The sequence below is a fragment of the Taudactylus pleione genome, unplaced genomic scaffold (genome assembly GCF_031769625.1).
Source record: "Taudactylus pleione unplaced genomic scaffold, aTauple2 ptg000146l, whole genome shotgun sequence".
NCBI classification, from domain to species: Eukaryota; Metazoa; Chordata; class Amphibia; order Anura; family Myobatrachidae; genus Taudactylus; species Taudactylus pleione.
The window spans coordinates 3,594,213-3,612,794 of NW_028284548.1; the positions used below are offsets into that span (position 1 = coordinate 3,594,213).

The 18,582-nt window shown below is 45.8% G+C and overlaps 1 protein-coding gene across 4 annotated transcripts in view; it reads right to left on the reverse strand.

Moving 5' to 3' along the window:
* Window positions 1–14,726: 14,726 nt before the first annotated feature.
* Window positions 14,727–18,582, reverse strand: part of VAV3 (vav guanine nucleotide exchange factor 3) — a 317,308-nt gene continuing 313,452 nt past the window's right edge. For all 4 annotated transcript variants that reach the window (XM_088474051.1, XM_088474049.1, XM_088474050.1 and 1 more), the window contains one exon: window positions 14,727–17,779. In XM_088474051.1, the coding sequence (XP_088330177.1) occupies window positions 17,738–17,779 (42 nt within the window). In that variant the 3' untranslated portion in view covers window positions 14,727–17,737. The remainder of the gene's footprint in view (window positions 17,780–18,582) is intronic.

Below are 18,582 nucleotides of genomic sequence, written 5' to 3' on the forward strand. Positions count from 1 at the left end.
CTAGTAACTCCCCGTAAACTACGGAGCTAGACGCATCCTTAAACAAATAAAACCTGTAATTGTCCACCTGAGGAGGTAGTCAATTCTAACTCCAGTGAACTCCCTAAACATAACCCACCAAACGTGCAGAATCTTCCTCAAGTCCTGAGGCAAGCGAAAATGGTGAAATTTTAACCCCTGGCTATGGAGCTGTGCAAAACACGCCAATTTCCTGCCCATGGGTATTACTCTGCAATCAACGTTCTTGTCCTAAAAAACGATCGCAATTGCTTTAGAGACGCTTCCACAATAATTCCCCAATTCACCAACTTTAAACCAAAGGCAATCGGCAAAGACCTAGCAAATTGTCGAAATCTATCCCCAGATAGGATGAACGTGGAAACAGAGACCTCAGTTTCGTTGCGAGAAACCAGTATGCCTAGAATCGATACAAACCGCCTGTAAAGAAAAAGTAATTCTTGCAAGCTAAAATACCACTGATTGTCCCCACTACCGATAAAGCAACCTAAGAACTGGTCTGTCCTGATGTGCACGTGCTTGCCCGCACCATTGCTAAAATGAGCTGCCACATTCGACAAAGAAAAGTAAACAGAACAACCCACTGGAAAGAACTTATCCACATAATAATTTCCAGCGACTCAAAATTCCCGAATACAGAAAAGATACGGAGAGAAAGCGGCATTAAACGAAAAGTGTACGATATCCCCCTTTTTTATTATATACATTTTCATTTAGGTGAGCTCGTTCCAAAGACTTCGCACCCCTTCCAGTGCCTTGCTAGAAGGATTGATACACTTCGTGGCAAACTGCCGAATCTAAGGAGTCCTTGATGGATCACCATTCTGGGTAGAAAAGCTGCAGAATAAATCTAAACTTGCCCGTCACCCTACTAGGTACAAACCCCAACGGCAAAGTGCAAGACAATAAAGGGCCACACATGTGCCCCAATCTAACCTCTGCTACCAAACTACTTATAACGAATCCTGGGTTATTGCGTATGGGCTGACGGTTCCGTTGGGAATACGGCATATATATTGTGAGTTAAAAGCAAACGAAAACCCAAATTAACAACCACCTAATGCTATGTAATACCCCCTCACTATTCGTTCTGATATCCCTTTGACCTGCTCCTGTACCAGCAATGCCGTCACCACACAGCATGCAGAATTTTAATGCACCTACGTTCAACTTCCTGAGGTACTTGGACCAGCTGGACAGTACTGCCTGCAGGCCATGAAAACCCATAGTTATGCAGGACTGCCGAGTAACCTTCAACCAAAAAACTCCACATCGTTGGATCACGAAATGAAACTGCGAATACGAACAAGCCGGCTAAACAAATCAGGGATGACCGACGGTAACCGACCCCAAAATGCTAACAAGGCCTTTGTCCAAAACAAACACAGAGAGAACGTACAAACTCCACATAGATAGTACCTTGTTGGGATTCAAATCTGAACCCTCGGTACTGTGAGGCAGGAATGCTAACCACTACGCCAATTTTGTTGCTGTTCCTACATTTAGCATCCACCGTACTGGAACATGCCCACCAACTTGGTTTACCTAAGCTGCTTCCTGAAACCAGAGTACATGAGAGTATAACAAATTCCACATAGTCAGGGCCGTTTATTCACGTGGCCCCCTCCTCCACGCTCCGCCCACAAACACACATCATCTGGCCAGCCCCGCCTCCTTGTTCTGGTCACGCCCCCTATGATACCAATCTGGCTGCTCCCTCCCGGAAGGGGCAGCCAGAAAGTTGGCAAGTCTGGCCTTGTTCTGCTGCTGGGAGGGCTAAAATGGCCGCCAGGTTGTATTGTGCGGGGCCAAGCGGAGGCGGGTAGCGCGGGGCATCCCGGGCCGGGTGATTATGCACAGCCTGGCGACGGGTGCCCGGCCACCTGCGGAGCCCCCAGGGAGCCAGGCTGCTGGTGGGCCGGGAATCAACAGCGCCGGGTCTACCGGCGAGCACACTGAAGGGGGAGGAAGGCGTGGCATGGCGGTCTGCCTGCCGGGCCGCACTCGCTGTGTGCAAAGCCCCCCTCCTGGCGATGCATGGGGGGGCAATATAACGCTGGCGCTGGGTCTCCCGGCGCGCGCGAAGAAGAGGAGAAGGAAGGTGCGGGCGGGCGGGCAGGCTGACTGCTGGGAAGCGCCTGTGTGGAGTTGCGGCTGCCAGGTGAGGGGGGGTTTGATGGGCACATTCTTGGCTGCGCCCCCTCCTCTCCTTTAACCCCTGGTGAACTAGCAATGTTCCATCCTAAACAGGGTGCTTAACTTTCCTCAAACTTATTCAAGTATTCGGATCTATTTATTTTTGTCTTGATGATAAAGTATGAACCTGTGGTCTGGTTAACAGTGCTGAATTTTAATTGGAATATATAACATTAACCAGTAGCTCTCTTTCTTGTCTTACAGATTTAACCAACATGTCCTCCTCCGCACAAAACCCTATAATTTCCCTGTACATCCCTTCACTTGAGATCCCCGCTCAATTCTTTGGACCACTAAAGAATGTTTGGGCATTTTTGTTTTGTTAAAAGGAAAATTACCTTCGTGTGCAAATGTCATATTGGAGAAATGACAGTCATTATGTGTGCTAGCTCAGGATTCCCTGTAATGACTGCCTGCCATTTTTATATTATGTAAAATTGCAAAGAGAGCATATATTAGTGCCAGCCTGTCAAAAGAGATTCTAAATTAGATTGGCTGCTCTAGTCACTAAATACCGTTCATTTTGCTTTCATATCATTTCACGCTTGCTGACATCCCAGCCTTGATGCTGACGCTTTGTCCTGTTAGCGTCTATAATTGATAATGCAGCTGTAAGGAGTTAGCGAAATCAGAAAGTTGGTTCATCTCTTACATATTCAATAAACAACTGAATATGATCATATGATCTTGTTATCTTTTTATGTCCTTATTAAATAATTTAATTGTAGGAGGGCTTTTATATTTTTATCTATAGATTCACATTTTGACTAGGGGTAAATTTACTAAAGGTCGGTTTTGGGTTTTTGGGACGTTTTACTGTCGACCATTTACTAATTTACTAAACTAATTACTAAAGGCAAAACCGATGGCAAATTGACCAAAAACACGACTTTAGAACACTTTAGAACAGCTATCAATGTTTTTACATTGGCCACTATAGAACCTGCAGATTTACTAATGGCCGGTCAAACAGTAAAGAGGATTAGAAAAATTGTTACATCTGGCTGGGCTCGAGGGCGGCCTGGGGTCAATTGTTACAGTGTTCTTTCAAGCACCTCCTGACTGTTCCTCATCGGTCAGGCTTGTCTTCTTGTAGGATGATTCTCATCCCCAGTGTCACTAGCATGGCACAGACGTCACTATAGGAGGGGAGATAGCAGGGACAGAGAGGCACTAGGCCGCTCCGGTACCCATAGCAGTGTGAGCGGGGTCACCATTACAGAACCGGCAGGCGTCGGCGTTCCGTGCATCGTGGTGCAGCGGCAGGAGACGGGGCTGGACAGGCTTGCATCTCAAAAGATTCAAGCTCATCCAACCAAAAATGCGGATTTTAAACTTGGCGCGGTTTTCGAGCCAGCAATGGCTCGTGGGCGGGCAGCCAATCCGGTGCTGGCACGGCGAGCCAATCACGGCTCGCCGCGTCATGGCTCCGCCCCCTCGCTCCGTATATTAGGCGCTGCTGAGCGGGGCGAGTCAGTTCGTCGGCGGGGATCAAGCGAAGAGGATCGTCTGCAGGAGAGAAGAGCTCCAGAGGTGCTGGAAGACGCCGCGATCAACAGCGGAAGACAGAAGCATCGCGGCTGGACGAGGGAGACGGCGGCTGGCAGCGGGGAGCGGAATTGAAGCTGAGGACCGGAGAGCCAGGCAGTGGTGGGAAGAAAAAGAGCTTATCGAAGTTCCCCACTGCAGGCTCTCCCGAAGAGAAGGGTAGGCGGCCGTGGGCCACCCTTACTTATTTGTAATTCCTCCATAGACCACCAGGATTCGGGCATTAGGCCCGTGACACGTTCAGGCACTAGGCCCAGGCATCTAAGTGGGCGCTAGGCCCAACTAGATTGAATTGTTAGGCGGGCCAATGGTATAAAGTGGTCTGGGCATGAGGCCCAGATCACTAGATTGAATTGCCAGGCAGCTCAGCAGTATAAAGTGAGCTGGACATCAGGCCCAGATCACTAGGAATTGCCCACAAGTAGGTGGGCCTGCATAATAGTGCCCGGGCATTAGGCCCAGGTCTCCGATTTTCTCATAGCCTTGGTCTGGTTCAACCCGACGTCTGAGTGGTGAAGAAGGTCCGGACTATAGGTCGAGTGGGTAACCAGATATGAAGACTCCAGGACTCTGCCGTGGGAAAAGTGGTGAGTGTTGGCCAACGAGCTTTCGCTAATCTTTCACAGCAGTGGGGACCCAGCACCTGCAGGTGATCATTTGGGCAGTCCAGCCAGACTGGGCTGGGCAGCAGTCATTCTGCCCCTAAAGCATCACACTCTGGGCAAGGGCACCGGCCCTCGCTACAGTCCTGCTAGGGGGCGAACATACAGCACTGACCCATTGTGCATGAGCAGCGGCCCACCCCTTCAATGATTTTAAGGGGCTGATGCAGATTGAGTAGGACACAAGTTGGTGCAGTGCATCGACATTTAGCTTGTCTGTCTTCCCCATATTTATATATTTTGTCATGACAAGGAGTAAAGGAGCCTGAAGTGCCTTCTTGACTCCATCTTTGCATTTGCAAAACACTGCACATTTTCTTTGATCACTGTACATACGCTGGGTTGGTGTATGCTGGTTTGGCGTATGTGCAGAACAGGTGTCAGAGGAGTCGATGGCAGGGGGTCACTGTGGGCCTCATTTATCAATGAGTTTTATCATATGCAAAAAGTGGTAAAACTCGTTGTGTATGATAAATGGTGCCCAAGCCAATCAGCTCCCAACTGTAATTTTTCAAACATATGACAATTGGGAGCTGATTGGCTGAAGCACTATTATCATACGCAATGAGTTTTATCACTTGTTGCGTATGATAAAACTCGTTGATAAATGAGGCCCTGTGTGAGGAAGCAGGAAGACAACGGTCTCTTCCTGTTTTTCTCCAGTGTCGGCAGACATAATGAAGCCTATGTGGGGCTGTGCATAAGCAAATGAAAAGGTGTAGAAATCAGTGATTTCTTAGCAATTTTCTCTATACTAAATATATAGAGAAATGATATGTTAGGCTTTGGCCAGCTATATAGCTGGAAAAAAGTAGGGATGTGCGCCGACCCCCATGTGTTGGTTTTGGATCTGTATCTCCTTCTTGTTTTGGATCTGGATTTGGTTTGGATCTGGGTTTTTTTTCAACACTTGATAAAAACTGTTAAAATCCCATAATTTGGGCTTTTTTTGTTCCTACAGTATTATTAACCTCAATAACATTAATTTCCACTCGTTTCCAGTCAATTTTGACCACCTCACACAATATTGTTCACCAACATCGGCCAAACCAACTCACAAGTACGTTCAATAGAAAACAATACAACACAGAAATGTACTAAAAATCTTATGTGGAAAACAATTAGTCGTAGTTAACAAGCAGCAAACGAAAAAACCCTAAACCATGTGTAAATAGCAACAGCAGACATGAATGCCCCTTACACAAGTGCACATGCCCCCAGCACATGCCTATTCTCAGTGCCCAATCTGTATTTTCCTCCTGGGGGCACTGGGTCACCGATGACTGGCCCATGTAAAGCCCTGGTCAATCAGCCATTTTGTTATGCAGTTCCCCAAAATCTACCCAACCATTAAAAACAGTGTTCAGTACCTGCAAGTCAGAAATAGTGCAGGTTGGATACAGTGTAAGGTACAGTGCGGGTCGGATACAGTGCAGGTCAGATACAGTGCAGGTCGGATACAGTGCAGGTTGGATACAGTGCGGGTTGGATACAGTGTGAGTCGGTTACAGTTCGATACAGTACAGGCCAGATACAGTGCGGGACACAGCGTGGATTGGATACAGTGCAGGCCAGATACAGTGCGGGACACAGCGTGGATTGGATACAGTGCAGGCCAGATACAGTGTGGGATACAGTGCGGGTCTGATATAGTGCGGGATACAGTGCGAGTTGGATACAGTGCAGGCCGGATACAGTGTGTTATACAGTGTGAGTCGGTTACAGTGCGGGTCGGATACGGTGCAGTTTATAGTGCAGGTCGGATACAGTGCGGGTCTGTTATAGTGCAGGTTGCATACAGTGCGGGTTGGCTACAGTGTGTTATACAGTGTGGGTTGGATACTCCAATAGTTCACTTACTGTGATAGCAGTGTCGGCAGTGCGGGGTGCTGGCGGTGTCCTCCATGCAAGAGTGCCAGTGGAGTCCTCAATGCGGGGGGTGCCGGCGATGTTGGCAGTGTGGCGGTGTTTGGCATAAAGGGGTGCTGGCAGTGTCCTCAGTGTAGTGTGCCGACAGTGTCGGCAGTGTGGGGGTGCCGGTGGAGTCCTCAGTGTGGGAGTGCCGGCAGTATGGGGTTGCTGACGGTGTCCTCAATACGTGGGGAGTGCTTGGGTGCTGGCAGTGTCCTCAATGTAGGCTGCCAGCAGTGTCGGCAAAGCGGGGATGCCAGCGGTGTCCTCAGTGCATGTGTGCTGACAGTATTGGCAGTGCATAGGTGCAGGTGGTGTCCTCAGTGTGGGAGTGCCGGCAGTATGGGGTTGCTGACGATGTCCACAGTACGTGGGGCAGCAGTGAATGGTGCTGGCAGTGTCCTCAGCACAGGGTGCCGGCAGTGGGGGTCCTGGCGGTGTTGGCAATGCATGGGTGCTGGTGGTGTCCTCAATGCAGGGTGCCAGCAGTGTCGGCAGCGTAAGTGTCAGCAGCGTGGGGTGCCACCAGTGGGTGCCGGTAGCAGGGATGCTGGCAGTGTCGGCAGCGGGATGGTTGTCGGCGGTGTCAGTGCCCATTAAATTCAAAGGGCTTAACGCTGATTGGCTGAGAGCCGTGACAGATGGCTCTCTCAGTCAATAAGCGTTAAGCCCATTGAATTTAATGTGACTCGAGATGCAAAAAGCGGGATTGCGAGGTTTTGCATTGATTAAATATCCGGGGCAGGCAGGATCCGAGCTGTGTCTCAAATCCCCCCGGATCCCCAAAATTCGGCTGAGTCTTCTTTAGAGAAAATCCTTATTTTAGTTTAATAAATAGACCCCATACTGTCTTACAGTAACATACACACATGTATAGAGGGTCTGACACTCACAGAGAGATAGTGGAGGTAATTCAGAGGTGGATGCAAAGCACTAGTAGCTACTGTGAAATTATGCTGCAGCCGGCTGTCTATTGTGCAGCTATTATCTGCTGTGGTGCGCACAAAGGCGAACCATTGAGCGGATATCTGCCGCACCATCAGACTTCTGAGCAATCCTATGATTGCTTAGAATGTCTTTCGGAATTTGTCCACCAGGGTCAGCGGATCTGCAGTCCCTGACTTCAGAGCCGGATTAGGGAAGGGGACAGTACTCTCTCCGGGGGCCCCACAGCTGTTATTACAGCTGCAGTGCAAAACTGCACTGCAAGCTGTAGAAATTGAAAATGAGAGAGGGTGGAGTCCAAGCAGGAGAGCGGGGCTACACTGCACTGTGCAGTCAGTTAGTGCCAGCAGCAGCATGAGGGGTAAAGTTGCGGGTTTTTAGAAGTGGAGTTGTTGCCCATAGCAACCAATCAGATTTTAGCTATTATCTTCTAGAAGGTGCTAGATAAATGATAAGTAATATCAGAATGGTTGCTTTGGCAACATTTCCACTTCTAAAAACCAGCACTTTAGTATATATACAGTAGTATATAATATAGTATATATTCTCTGAGAGAGAAGGGAGGAGCCAATGGCAACGAGAGAAAGAGAGAGAGAGAGAGAGAGAGAGAGAGAGAGAGCAGGCACAGAAACAATGGTAACAATACAAAGTTCATAAAGTGCAAATTGTAGTGCATATGGTGTATTCACACCCTTTTCACATTATTATTTTAGTTTTACTGCAATGTATTAAAGGGCTTTTAGAGCAGTTTTCATGAAAAACTACTCCAAGCCCTTTAATTTGCATGCATACATGGGAAACGCGATCTGGTTTAAATTTTTTAAGGGGGTATTGTGAAAAAAATACCTGGAGATGGTGTTACGCAGGGTTGCCCAACTCAAGCTCTGCTCTGACAGGCAGAAATAGACCACATAGACCACAAGCTGATCACCAGTCACAGGGGTTCTAGGTCGCGGGGGAATGGGGTAGCAGTAACCAGCAGCTGCGCATGCGCTAATGCCATTTTGGATGCGTAAACTTGTCGGGTCGCGCCCCCGCTATTTGCGATATTCAATTCCAAAGGACGCGAAAACGGCAAGCCACGATGTCGGAACAGGCGGAATTGCTGTCAGAAATGGTAAAATCGGCTTGACCCCTCCAAAAGTTGCACTAACATTGGGGGTCACTATAGATGACGGTATTTGGGGTACTTAAGTTGTGACAATTGGTGCCAATTAGCGCATTAACACAAGTGGTGAAGAATAGCATTAAGCAATATTTTTTGGCAAAATTAACTACTCCCAGCAAATTTGTGGTACAGGTTGAGTCTCCCATATGTAAATATTCCGGAATACGGAATATTTTTGGCATGACTGATTTTGGATGGTTCAAAGGCCCTCATTCAGAGCCACTCGCTAGCGGCAGTACGCTCGTTCCGAGCGATGTTCGCACATCTGCGCATGCGTACGGATCGTTATACGCATGCGCGAACCAGTCAGTGCGGCCGAAATTCATGTGCTCGCAATATAGCGAATGCCTGCTATTTTGAGTGACAGAATGAGGCGTATGTGGGTGGTAACAGGGGAAGGTGCTTGAAAATGGGGAGTGGAGATCCGAACGCAGGCGTGCTTAAAGGTCAAAACGGGCGTTTTATGGGTGTGCATAATTAATACAGCAGCGTCATTAACCACGTCACTGGGTTATTTTAAAGCCAGAACTGCTCGCAAGATTGTGGTAGCAAAAACCAACCACAAGAATAGCGAGCAGTTCATACGCTGTACGATGTACTCGATTAATGTAATAAATAGCGGACATGACGTATGGTGCGTGCGGCCAGGGGGCGTTTTTATCAAAAAAACGAGCGTATGTTTTGCTCGCTCGTTCAGACTTAGAGGTGGGAACAGACTGCAATTTGCGAACGGATCATTTGAATAGCCACCCCTTGTTTTTGAACGAACGACCACAAATAGCGAACGGCTCTGAATCAGGCCCAATGTACACAAACTTTGTCTAAGGCACAAATTATTGAAAATATTGTATAAAATTACCTTCAGGCTGTGGCCCTGATTCAGAACTGCTCGCTAAACCGCGATCGCTCGATGCCAAAAGGGGCCAGGTATGCATATTCCGCGATCGCTCTGTGTGGCATAAGGACACTCTCTATGTCTTAGAGAGCAATGGCAGTGAGCATACGCAGGTGTATAAAGCCGCCCACCTTTCTCTCTTAGCACACGTCATCTCCAGGAAGTGTATGATTAATCGGTAACATCGAGAGCCATCGGAGCTGCTCGCAGCCCTTGAGGTAGCCCCTACCCCACCGCAAGCACTGCGATCAGTTCAAGCTAAAATACAACCAAGTGACGTGTTCAATGAAGATACTTTGCTAATTATGCACACCCATTAAACTCCGTTTTGATGCTCAGACACGCCTGCGTTCGCACATCCACTCCCCCATTCACAAGCACCTTCCCGTCACCCCCCACAAATGGCGCTGTCACTCAAAGTAGTCTGTGTACTACGAGCGCACGATTCCCGGCCGCAGTGACTGGTTCGCACATGCGTACTTTGACGCACTGGTTCGCACATGCGTACTTTGACGCATATGTGCGATAATCACCCTAGTGAGCGAGCACAGCTTAGCGACCAGGTCTGAATCAGGCCCTGTGTGTATAAGGTGTATATGAAACATAAATTAATTTCATTCCTGTACACAAACTTTGTTTGAGCCACAAAATTATTGAAAATATTGTATAAAATTACCTGCAGGCTGTGTGTATGGTATGCAATTATTCCAAAATACGGAATATTCCATTATCCAAAATACCCCTGGTCACAAGCATTTTGGATATGGGAGACTCAACCTGTACATGAAAATGGGTGCTGGCATATTTTTAAGTTGCTAAAGTGAAGTTTTAAATGACGTAAAAAATCCAACTGCCGCAGGCACCTTCAATCGAAAAAACACCTACCCCATACTTGGGGACCCCCAGAAGTCTATTTCGCTACTTTTTATGTTTGTACCCCAACTTTGAACTTTTTCGCTCCATTTTCAAAGTCATTTTTTGGGGTGTCCCTCACTTTGTTTTTAGGGATTTTTTGAGATTGTTAACCTTTGGGGGGCTGTCCCAAGGGTGCTGAGTGGTTTCCCGATGTTTACACCCCAAAACCGCAATTCTGCACTTTTTTTAGCCACCTATTCATAGGCGAATCTTTCCCGCCTATTACATTGCATTGACTTTCTGCGTACACGAAAAGGCTTTGAAATTGAATAGGGCAAAAAGTTTCCGCATGGCGAAATGAGGGCACCGCGATGCTTTTCCACGGATTCAGACTTTTCGCCGCTAATTGAATACGGCCCATAGTGTCTCACATACACACAGGGTGTGACTGACAGACACACATATACACACATATACATAGAGGGTCTGACACTCACAAATAGACAGTGTCTTGCGTACTCACAGGATCTGCTTGACAGACACACAAATAGTCACAGACTAAACCACACCACTCCCTCATACCTTATACACAGACCAGTAGTCAGGGGTGTATTAAGAGAGGAGGGGGCCGTGTGCATTACCTATCCGGGGCCCCCACCTCTCTCCCCAGCAGCCAGCAGCAGTCTGACGCGGCTGACCGGCGATAGCAGCATCAGTAGACTCTGGGCTTTAGTCTGTGCCCAGAGTCTACTGCACATGCGCAGGTCGCCGGGAAAACTGTGCGGCCGCATGTGCAAAATGATGTAAAAATGGCACTCTGGTGGCCATTTTCCAGCATTTTGTGCAGCGCTGAGACACTCGACGTGGGACCTCGGAGAGGTAAGTATTAGATAATATGGGTGCAAGGTGTGCAGTGCGGGCCCCCACTGGACCCAGAGGCCCGTGTGCACTGCACACCCTGCACCCATAACAGATACGCCCCTGCCAGTAGTTCTCCTCACTGTCAGCTGTGGTCTGGATGTGGAAGCTGCCCTAGAGGATGTACTGCAGTAGCTCCTCCCCTTCCTGTCTCCATGGTGATCACTCATCAGGAGGACTGAGCCGTGTAGCACCGCCTACTGCTGAATGATTAAGACACAGCCGAAACGCGTTGGAGATCCACATCAGCCACCGTCAAAGAACCACGTCCTGAAACCCCACTTGATAGCCAGAGATCCCCCCTGCCGCGCACAGTGACTATACATCACAAGGAGCCGCCAGCACCTCCGGCAAGTGGCATCCCCTTGTGACCGCAGCACTTCCGGCACCAAGCCCACTCACCCCCGCCTAACACCTGGTGACCTCAGCCGCAGGAGCCACGAGGAGCCGCTCAACACCGCCTACAAGCGGCATCCCATACCCGGATACCCACCCTCGGTCGTCCCGCTGATCGACGCGGCACATGCACAGGGAACAGGCGCGCATCCCGCACCACGGAGCCGCCAGCCCGTCGCAGTCCGCTAACCCAGCCCGGGTCCAGCCACCACGCTGACTCAGACATTTCCCAGTCTGCCAGCACAAACATAATCGCCGGCATCAGCAGCACGTGGCACAGCCGCACCAGGAGGCACAGCACACAAAGAACAGCCAGCTGATCTGGCGCTACACACCACTAAAGACTGCCGATCACCATCCCCTTATCGCAACGCCTACCCAGGCACCTACCGGTAGGTAAGTTGTACTTTTTGCAGGACGCCGCCACACCATCCACCCCAAACAGACTTCCACCACCACACTGCCGGGCGTTAAGACTGTTGACCAAAGGTCCAGCACGGACAACGTGCTGGTCCAGAACTGCACGGTAAGGAGCCCCCTAAAAGGGTCCACCCACCTTCCCCCCCGTGCATCCATCCTGCTCTACCCCCACTGCCCCTGGGTCAATTGTTCTCAAGCAGCATTGTGCCTACTTAATAAAGCCTTTGACCCAACACCATTGTCTAAGTCTCTCTGTTACACAGTTCATTGTTACTTACCTACATTACACACTCCCTCATCCACTAGAGAGCGCGCCTTACCCATATTCTACCAGCATCTGCATTAACCCTTTTGATAGGGCCTCTTTATAGGGTTCTCTATATTGGTCTCCTTCTGGGAAGGAAAGACTGGGACAGATTTAACGTTATGTCAGTGACACTAAAACATGACCAGGACTCTTAGTATGACATGACTCTCACAGCTTGTGCTTTCTGCGATGAAATGAAGTTATTAGAGGTAAGGAATATGAGAGAATTGTATTGCATGAAGAGATAGCTCTATAAGAGCATAACATGGAGACATTGGAGTAGAGGGAATCAACAGCAATAAAGAACAGTGGTAAATATTGATTGCAAAGGTTTCTGTGTGGACACATATAGAGTAAACTTAAATAAAGTTATCAGAAGGGGGAGCTGAGAATTAGAATAACAGGAAACTGTCCACAGACAAGAAAGCCCAAAGTCAACTATTTTTCCTCCAGCATGAGTAGGGAACTCCCGCCCATGTGTAAGATGAAAAGAAATTAAATGGAGACATGATATAGTTTAAGACAATATTGCTTAGTGGTTTCAGCAAGGACCTGCTGCAGAGCTGTACGATAAACCACACATGCGTCAAGAACCAATACCGTACACACATGCGCCAAGAACCAATACCGTAGTTGCTCGCAGCGACTATCTGCAGCGTGATTGACAGTCAGGGAGCATTTGGGGGATTGGTAATGGGGAGTGGTGATGGAGAACCTCGGCTTGTCGCGACCATTGTGGGGGTGTCTCACATCTGACCCCAATCCCGTACACAAGGAAAATAGCTCCGGTTTATCAATGGCTCACGGCCATTCAGCGGAAGTATAGACTCACTCAGGACTGCTATAATGGAATGATCTGTGACCAATGCTGCACCTTTGTACACTGATGCTGATGCTTGGATTTGCACAGCCACAAGTGGGCGTCTCAATACATTTTTTTGCATAGCAGCTGCGTACATATTTGCAGTTGCGACGGCATTAGCATACATCTCTGAATCAGGCACTAAATAGCTAATGAGTTATATTGACTTAAATTACATAAAAACCACAGAAGCTCTACACTCACCATATATATTACAGAAACTCCAAGTTGTATTCTGTATACTTTATAAACAGGGAATAGTTTCAATTGCTGCAATATTCGTTAAGCTGACCAAAGCGTCAAAGTCTTCCCCATGTGGTCAGTCCTATCTATCACTCAGAATTATAACTATGGCAATTGCTATCACATTCGTGTTAAACTTTAGACATGTAGAAAATATAACTGAAGCAGCGCTAATTAGGATGAGGATTTCTGTAATCACTTACAGTTGAATTATTGATTAAGAATCACATAAGACTACATTAAGGTGACACTTAGGACAGCCACCTACAACAGCTAATTTGGCAAAACTACAGGTAGTGCCTGACATAGAGGGTGGAGTTTTTCCAAGAATGGTATGTGTCTGTTTTAATGGCTATGGTATACAAGGTCAACATTCATTGTGTCGTCATTCATAATGTCTACATACAGTAAGAAAGTTGACATGGTCAAAATGTAGCGCATCGACATATCAACATTCATGTTGACACTGCTGAAATGTCAACAACCCATCCCTGGTAGCCCAGCATTCACTTACCTGCTCCCGACGGTATCTGGTCAGATGGTCAACATTCAGAATGTCAACAGGTTCTAAATGTCAACGTGGACTTTATTTCAACATCCAATATGTCAACATAAACAAAGATTGACATGGTTGACACCAGAATGTCAACATATGTATTTTTGCTAATTTTTAGAGTTAGGCTAAACAAGCAAAAAAACATATGTCAACATTCTGGTGTCGACATGTTAAATGATGACATGAACTTGTCAACATTTTAACCGTCAACCTTTTTTTATGTTAACAAATTGTCAACCTGAAGTCCATCCTGACATTGAGAACCTGTTGACATTATGTTATCAACATTCTAAATGTCGACCTTCTGAATGTTGACTTTTCATACCATACCCCTCCCAATGGCGGCTTCAAGGGTCACGTTTGGAGCAGTTTCAGCGCAGATATCCGGAGCAGAGTTCTGGCATTTTTCCCCTATCCCTAATAGCTACTACTAACCCTCTCCTAGTGCCTAACCCAACCCCCCCACCTCCCCGCAGTTTAATTGTAACCACTGCCTAGTGCTTGAACCTAACCCTCCTGTCCACAGCCTAACCCTAATGTTGACATTCTGAGAACTTTAGGACTTCACATGTTGACATTTCAGATGTCGTCACTGTGAACATGTCAACATTCTGAGGATGTCGACATGTTTCCTGTTGACATTTCAACAATGTTGACATCATAACTGTCAACATAGTGATCTCAACATTATGAATGTTGGTCTAATGACTGCATCCAGTGTTACTAGTGTTATGCAATAAAGCTTCTACTCAGGCTGTACAATGATTGTTTTTTTCATTCTTTATGAAGTCTACAAAAACAGTACAATAATAAAAAGTACAGTGTGTGAGTGGTGGGCATTGCTGTATATACAGATCTGGGTTTTATAGACACAAAAAAAGGAGTTGTTCCTGCTGTACCCCATAAATCAATACAATCATTGCAAATATATAACTGTTTTATCATTTTAACACTGATGTTATTTAGTAGACTGTACAGGAAATCATTTACAGTAAACTACTTTATACAAATATACACACTGCTTATTTGTATTCCATTTCTCATAAACCAGAGTTTTTATTACAAGTCCTACATGTGTCTGATATTTTGTATTACACTAGTAAGGACTTGTATTAGATATTTTAACATCTTTATTGTCTGAGGCCGGCAATGCCCCATCATGGCACCAAATAGTTAATGGTTTACAACAACTGCACAGGAAGGTATGGGAAAAGGTGTTCTACACTTCCGCTATTAATATGGTCGGTTGTCATTATTACAGATGATTGGTTCAGATTCGGATTCATTCACCAACATTCAGGTTCTACATATCCAAGTTGACCCTCAGAATGACTGGGAATTGCCAGCACTGCAAAACACATGATCAGATTGTGGGCCTGATTCAGACCCGGTCACTATGAGCGTACGCTCGCATGATGCGTATGCAAATATTTGAAAGTGACGCGGCGGGTATCGATCGCTCGCCAAGGCATTAGCACACCCATCGTACCTGTACGAGCGTTCGCTTTGTGTATGCGGACTCCCCTTAGCGTATGCAGTGACACCCACTGCCCCACATCATCTCTTGGAAGTTTATGAAAACATTGGTACATCGACAACTATCAGATGTGAACGCAGTGCTTGTGGCAGCTTTTTTGAACCGCAAGCATTGCGAGGACAACAGAGGAAAAAAATGGCTGGTGACGTGTACTATGACGCTGCCTGTTAATTATGCACGCCTCTAAGACGGCGTTGAAACACTCGGACATGCTGTGTTCGCATCCCCAACCCCCCGTTTTTACTGGACTGCCCCTGTCACCACCCACAAACGGACACTCCTGTCACTCACTCTGCTGGGCTGGCTTTGCTGGGCGAGCGAGGGATCTGTGATTGCACAGTGTAGTTCGCGCATGCGCATTGCGATGCATACGCATGCACAGATTAGCAACCATCGGCAATAGCAAGCGCACTGCTGATAGCGTCCGGGTCTGAATCAGGCCCAGAGTCTTTTCCCTGTCCTGTACCCTTCCCCTTTCTCCTCCCTTTACCCTTTCTCTGAACGCCATACGTCCCTAATTTAAAACAGTCAATAAAAAATAATTAATGGAAAGAAAAAAAAAAAAAACAGAGGAACAGTTTGAATTTCATGAGATCTGGCTGCCGTCATCTCAGACTTTTGATTTACAGGGAATTGTAGTCCTACTCAAGTCTCTGTGCATAATGTTATATAATAAGTACAACTCCAACTTCTATGGGTTCGTGCAAAAGTCACATGGTGTTATCGGACCAATCAGTGAGTAATAAAAGCTGGACTACAGAGCTGTCAGCTGTATACGTTCATTACTGTAATTTGATGTGAAATAACTCTGCATATTGTAACTCTGCATATTTTGATATTTGAAAGTTTGATAGGCAATACCTATGTGTTTACAATACTGAATATATAAATTATATTAATACTAATGTAGGAAGGAAAAGCTACTCAGGATATCACAATTTTATGTTTATGTTTTTTTTGGGGGGGTGAAATACAAACATGAACATTATGGTGTTAGACACAAAACCAAAAAAATAATGGACAGTGCAGACGCAGTTCAGTGCAAACGGGGAGATTGCTGAGACCACAAACTTACTTATTCCAACCAGGATAAAATGTACTGTTCCCAACTTCACACCCCCATTTCCCTAATACAGTAGCCTGGTCTGAATTTACTGATGCTAAGAAAAAAGAAAACACCTATTTCATTAAAACGTGACGTCCATTGTGGTCGTTTATAACAATAAATAAATGTACAGTACAGTATGTGAGCTAATTGCAGACATAATCCTCCTCACCTCTGTATCAGTACCAATTTACAACAAGTGAGCATTAGTTAATAATTAGCATAAGAAAATGTTAGAAGAAATTCAAATATTGCAAATATAAAAAAAATATATAAAATACTTTAAATCTTGGTTGAAGTGAAGAGAATAGCTAATGAAAAAGGTTGGTGCACGTGTAGAAGCGTTTTCCTAGGTGGCAGCATATAATATAATATGGAAACTTACAACTGTTTAATGCAAATTTACATTTGTAATAAATAATAATAGCTGATCTCAGGCAAGGTAATAGTGCAATATTTGGAACAAAAGTCATGTGTACTGACAATTCACATTAATGATTTAAAGAAATAATACAGACTGAAATGTAAAATCCATATATAAAAGACCATGTCACAAGCGATTAGCTCCTGGTGTTCTTCCTCACTTCAACTTTATACTGCATAATGCTCCTGTTATCCTGCCCACAGATAGACACCTGGGCGGAGAGTACTTGTGTGGTCAGAGGTCCATTGTGGCTGTTTACTGAAAGGAACTGCAGATTTTTAAGCAAAACGACAGTAATAGTGACTTAAGTCCCTAAACTCCTCATCCCTCTGAGGTTTTTCAAAATTGAAACAGCAGGGACAGTTCTGCAAACAGTGACCAATATATTTTGATTTGGGGCTATTTATTTGCAAATATATTAGTTGATGCATGTTTAGGAAATGGGTTCAATTGTTCTTTAAAAGAAGTTCCTATACAAATATATATCTTGTAACGCATGGTTTGTGCAGGAACTTTGCACAGACAGTTTCTGGCTCATTCTGTGCACACTCCGGCCTGCCATGATCTTGTACATCCTGATAGTGTCTCCTGTACTACTCATGCTCATCAGCATTCAGCAATATGGAGACATAGGAAAATCCAGTGATTGCTCCATGCCACAAAGGCTATTAGACCAGACTCCACTGCACAATGACGGATGGCAGAATCTTGAAGAATAGAACTCTGCAAACTTTAAGAACTCTTCCAGTGTTATATGCTAAATCATTACAATCAGTCTTCTTCTTCTACATATGTGGATGGGAACCAGCCAACCTATGTGAAAAAAACAGGTAATCAGATAAAGAGAAACACCACCTATACCTCGAGGGCCTTAAGTAATAGCCTACGAGATGCAGATATTGTCGTGATTCCGGCAAGTTAGCCCTTAAAGGGTCAATAATTTAAAAGGTGAAACCAGGTTGGTTTTGACTTTTACATTTTATTGCCGCTTTAAAAATACACGCCAACACTATGAAATCAAACACGTGCCGTATAGCTAAACCTCATTTTTAAGTTAATTAAAATATTTGGGAAAACATTGTTTTACACAAGAATATTTAATTGTTTTAATTTAAGTTGTACCCAATGGCAACTCAAAATGGACTCTTACATTTTATTGGTAGAATAAATTATCGCTAGGAATGCAGTCTATAAATTCACTAAGACCTAATTAAATCACTGACACATAAGGTAATTTGGGTATATACTGGCTGCTTCTGTATGTAGCCCACACATACTAACAGCTTTATTTTTACACTGCAATTTAAAGTTCAGCTAGTAAACGCCCCTCCTAACCCTAAATATCACTGCACATTCTAAATCTGCCCTACCTGCAGTGCAACATGGTTTTGCCAAAATGCAAATTTGCTCCCCCTTTTTGCTTTGAACCCAACTCTGAATCAGCTGCTACACCTTTAGCCGAGTGCCCAACTCTTGCTGTTTGTTCTCACATTTTAAAACTGAGAAACACAAAAATAATCAGGGAATATGTTCATCTTCTGAGGGACAGTTTTGTGCCATCTACCAGTCACCCTCTTAAAGTGTACATGTTACCTTGCCTTTGGCGAAATGGTACA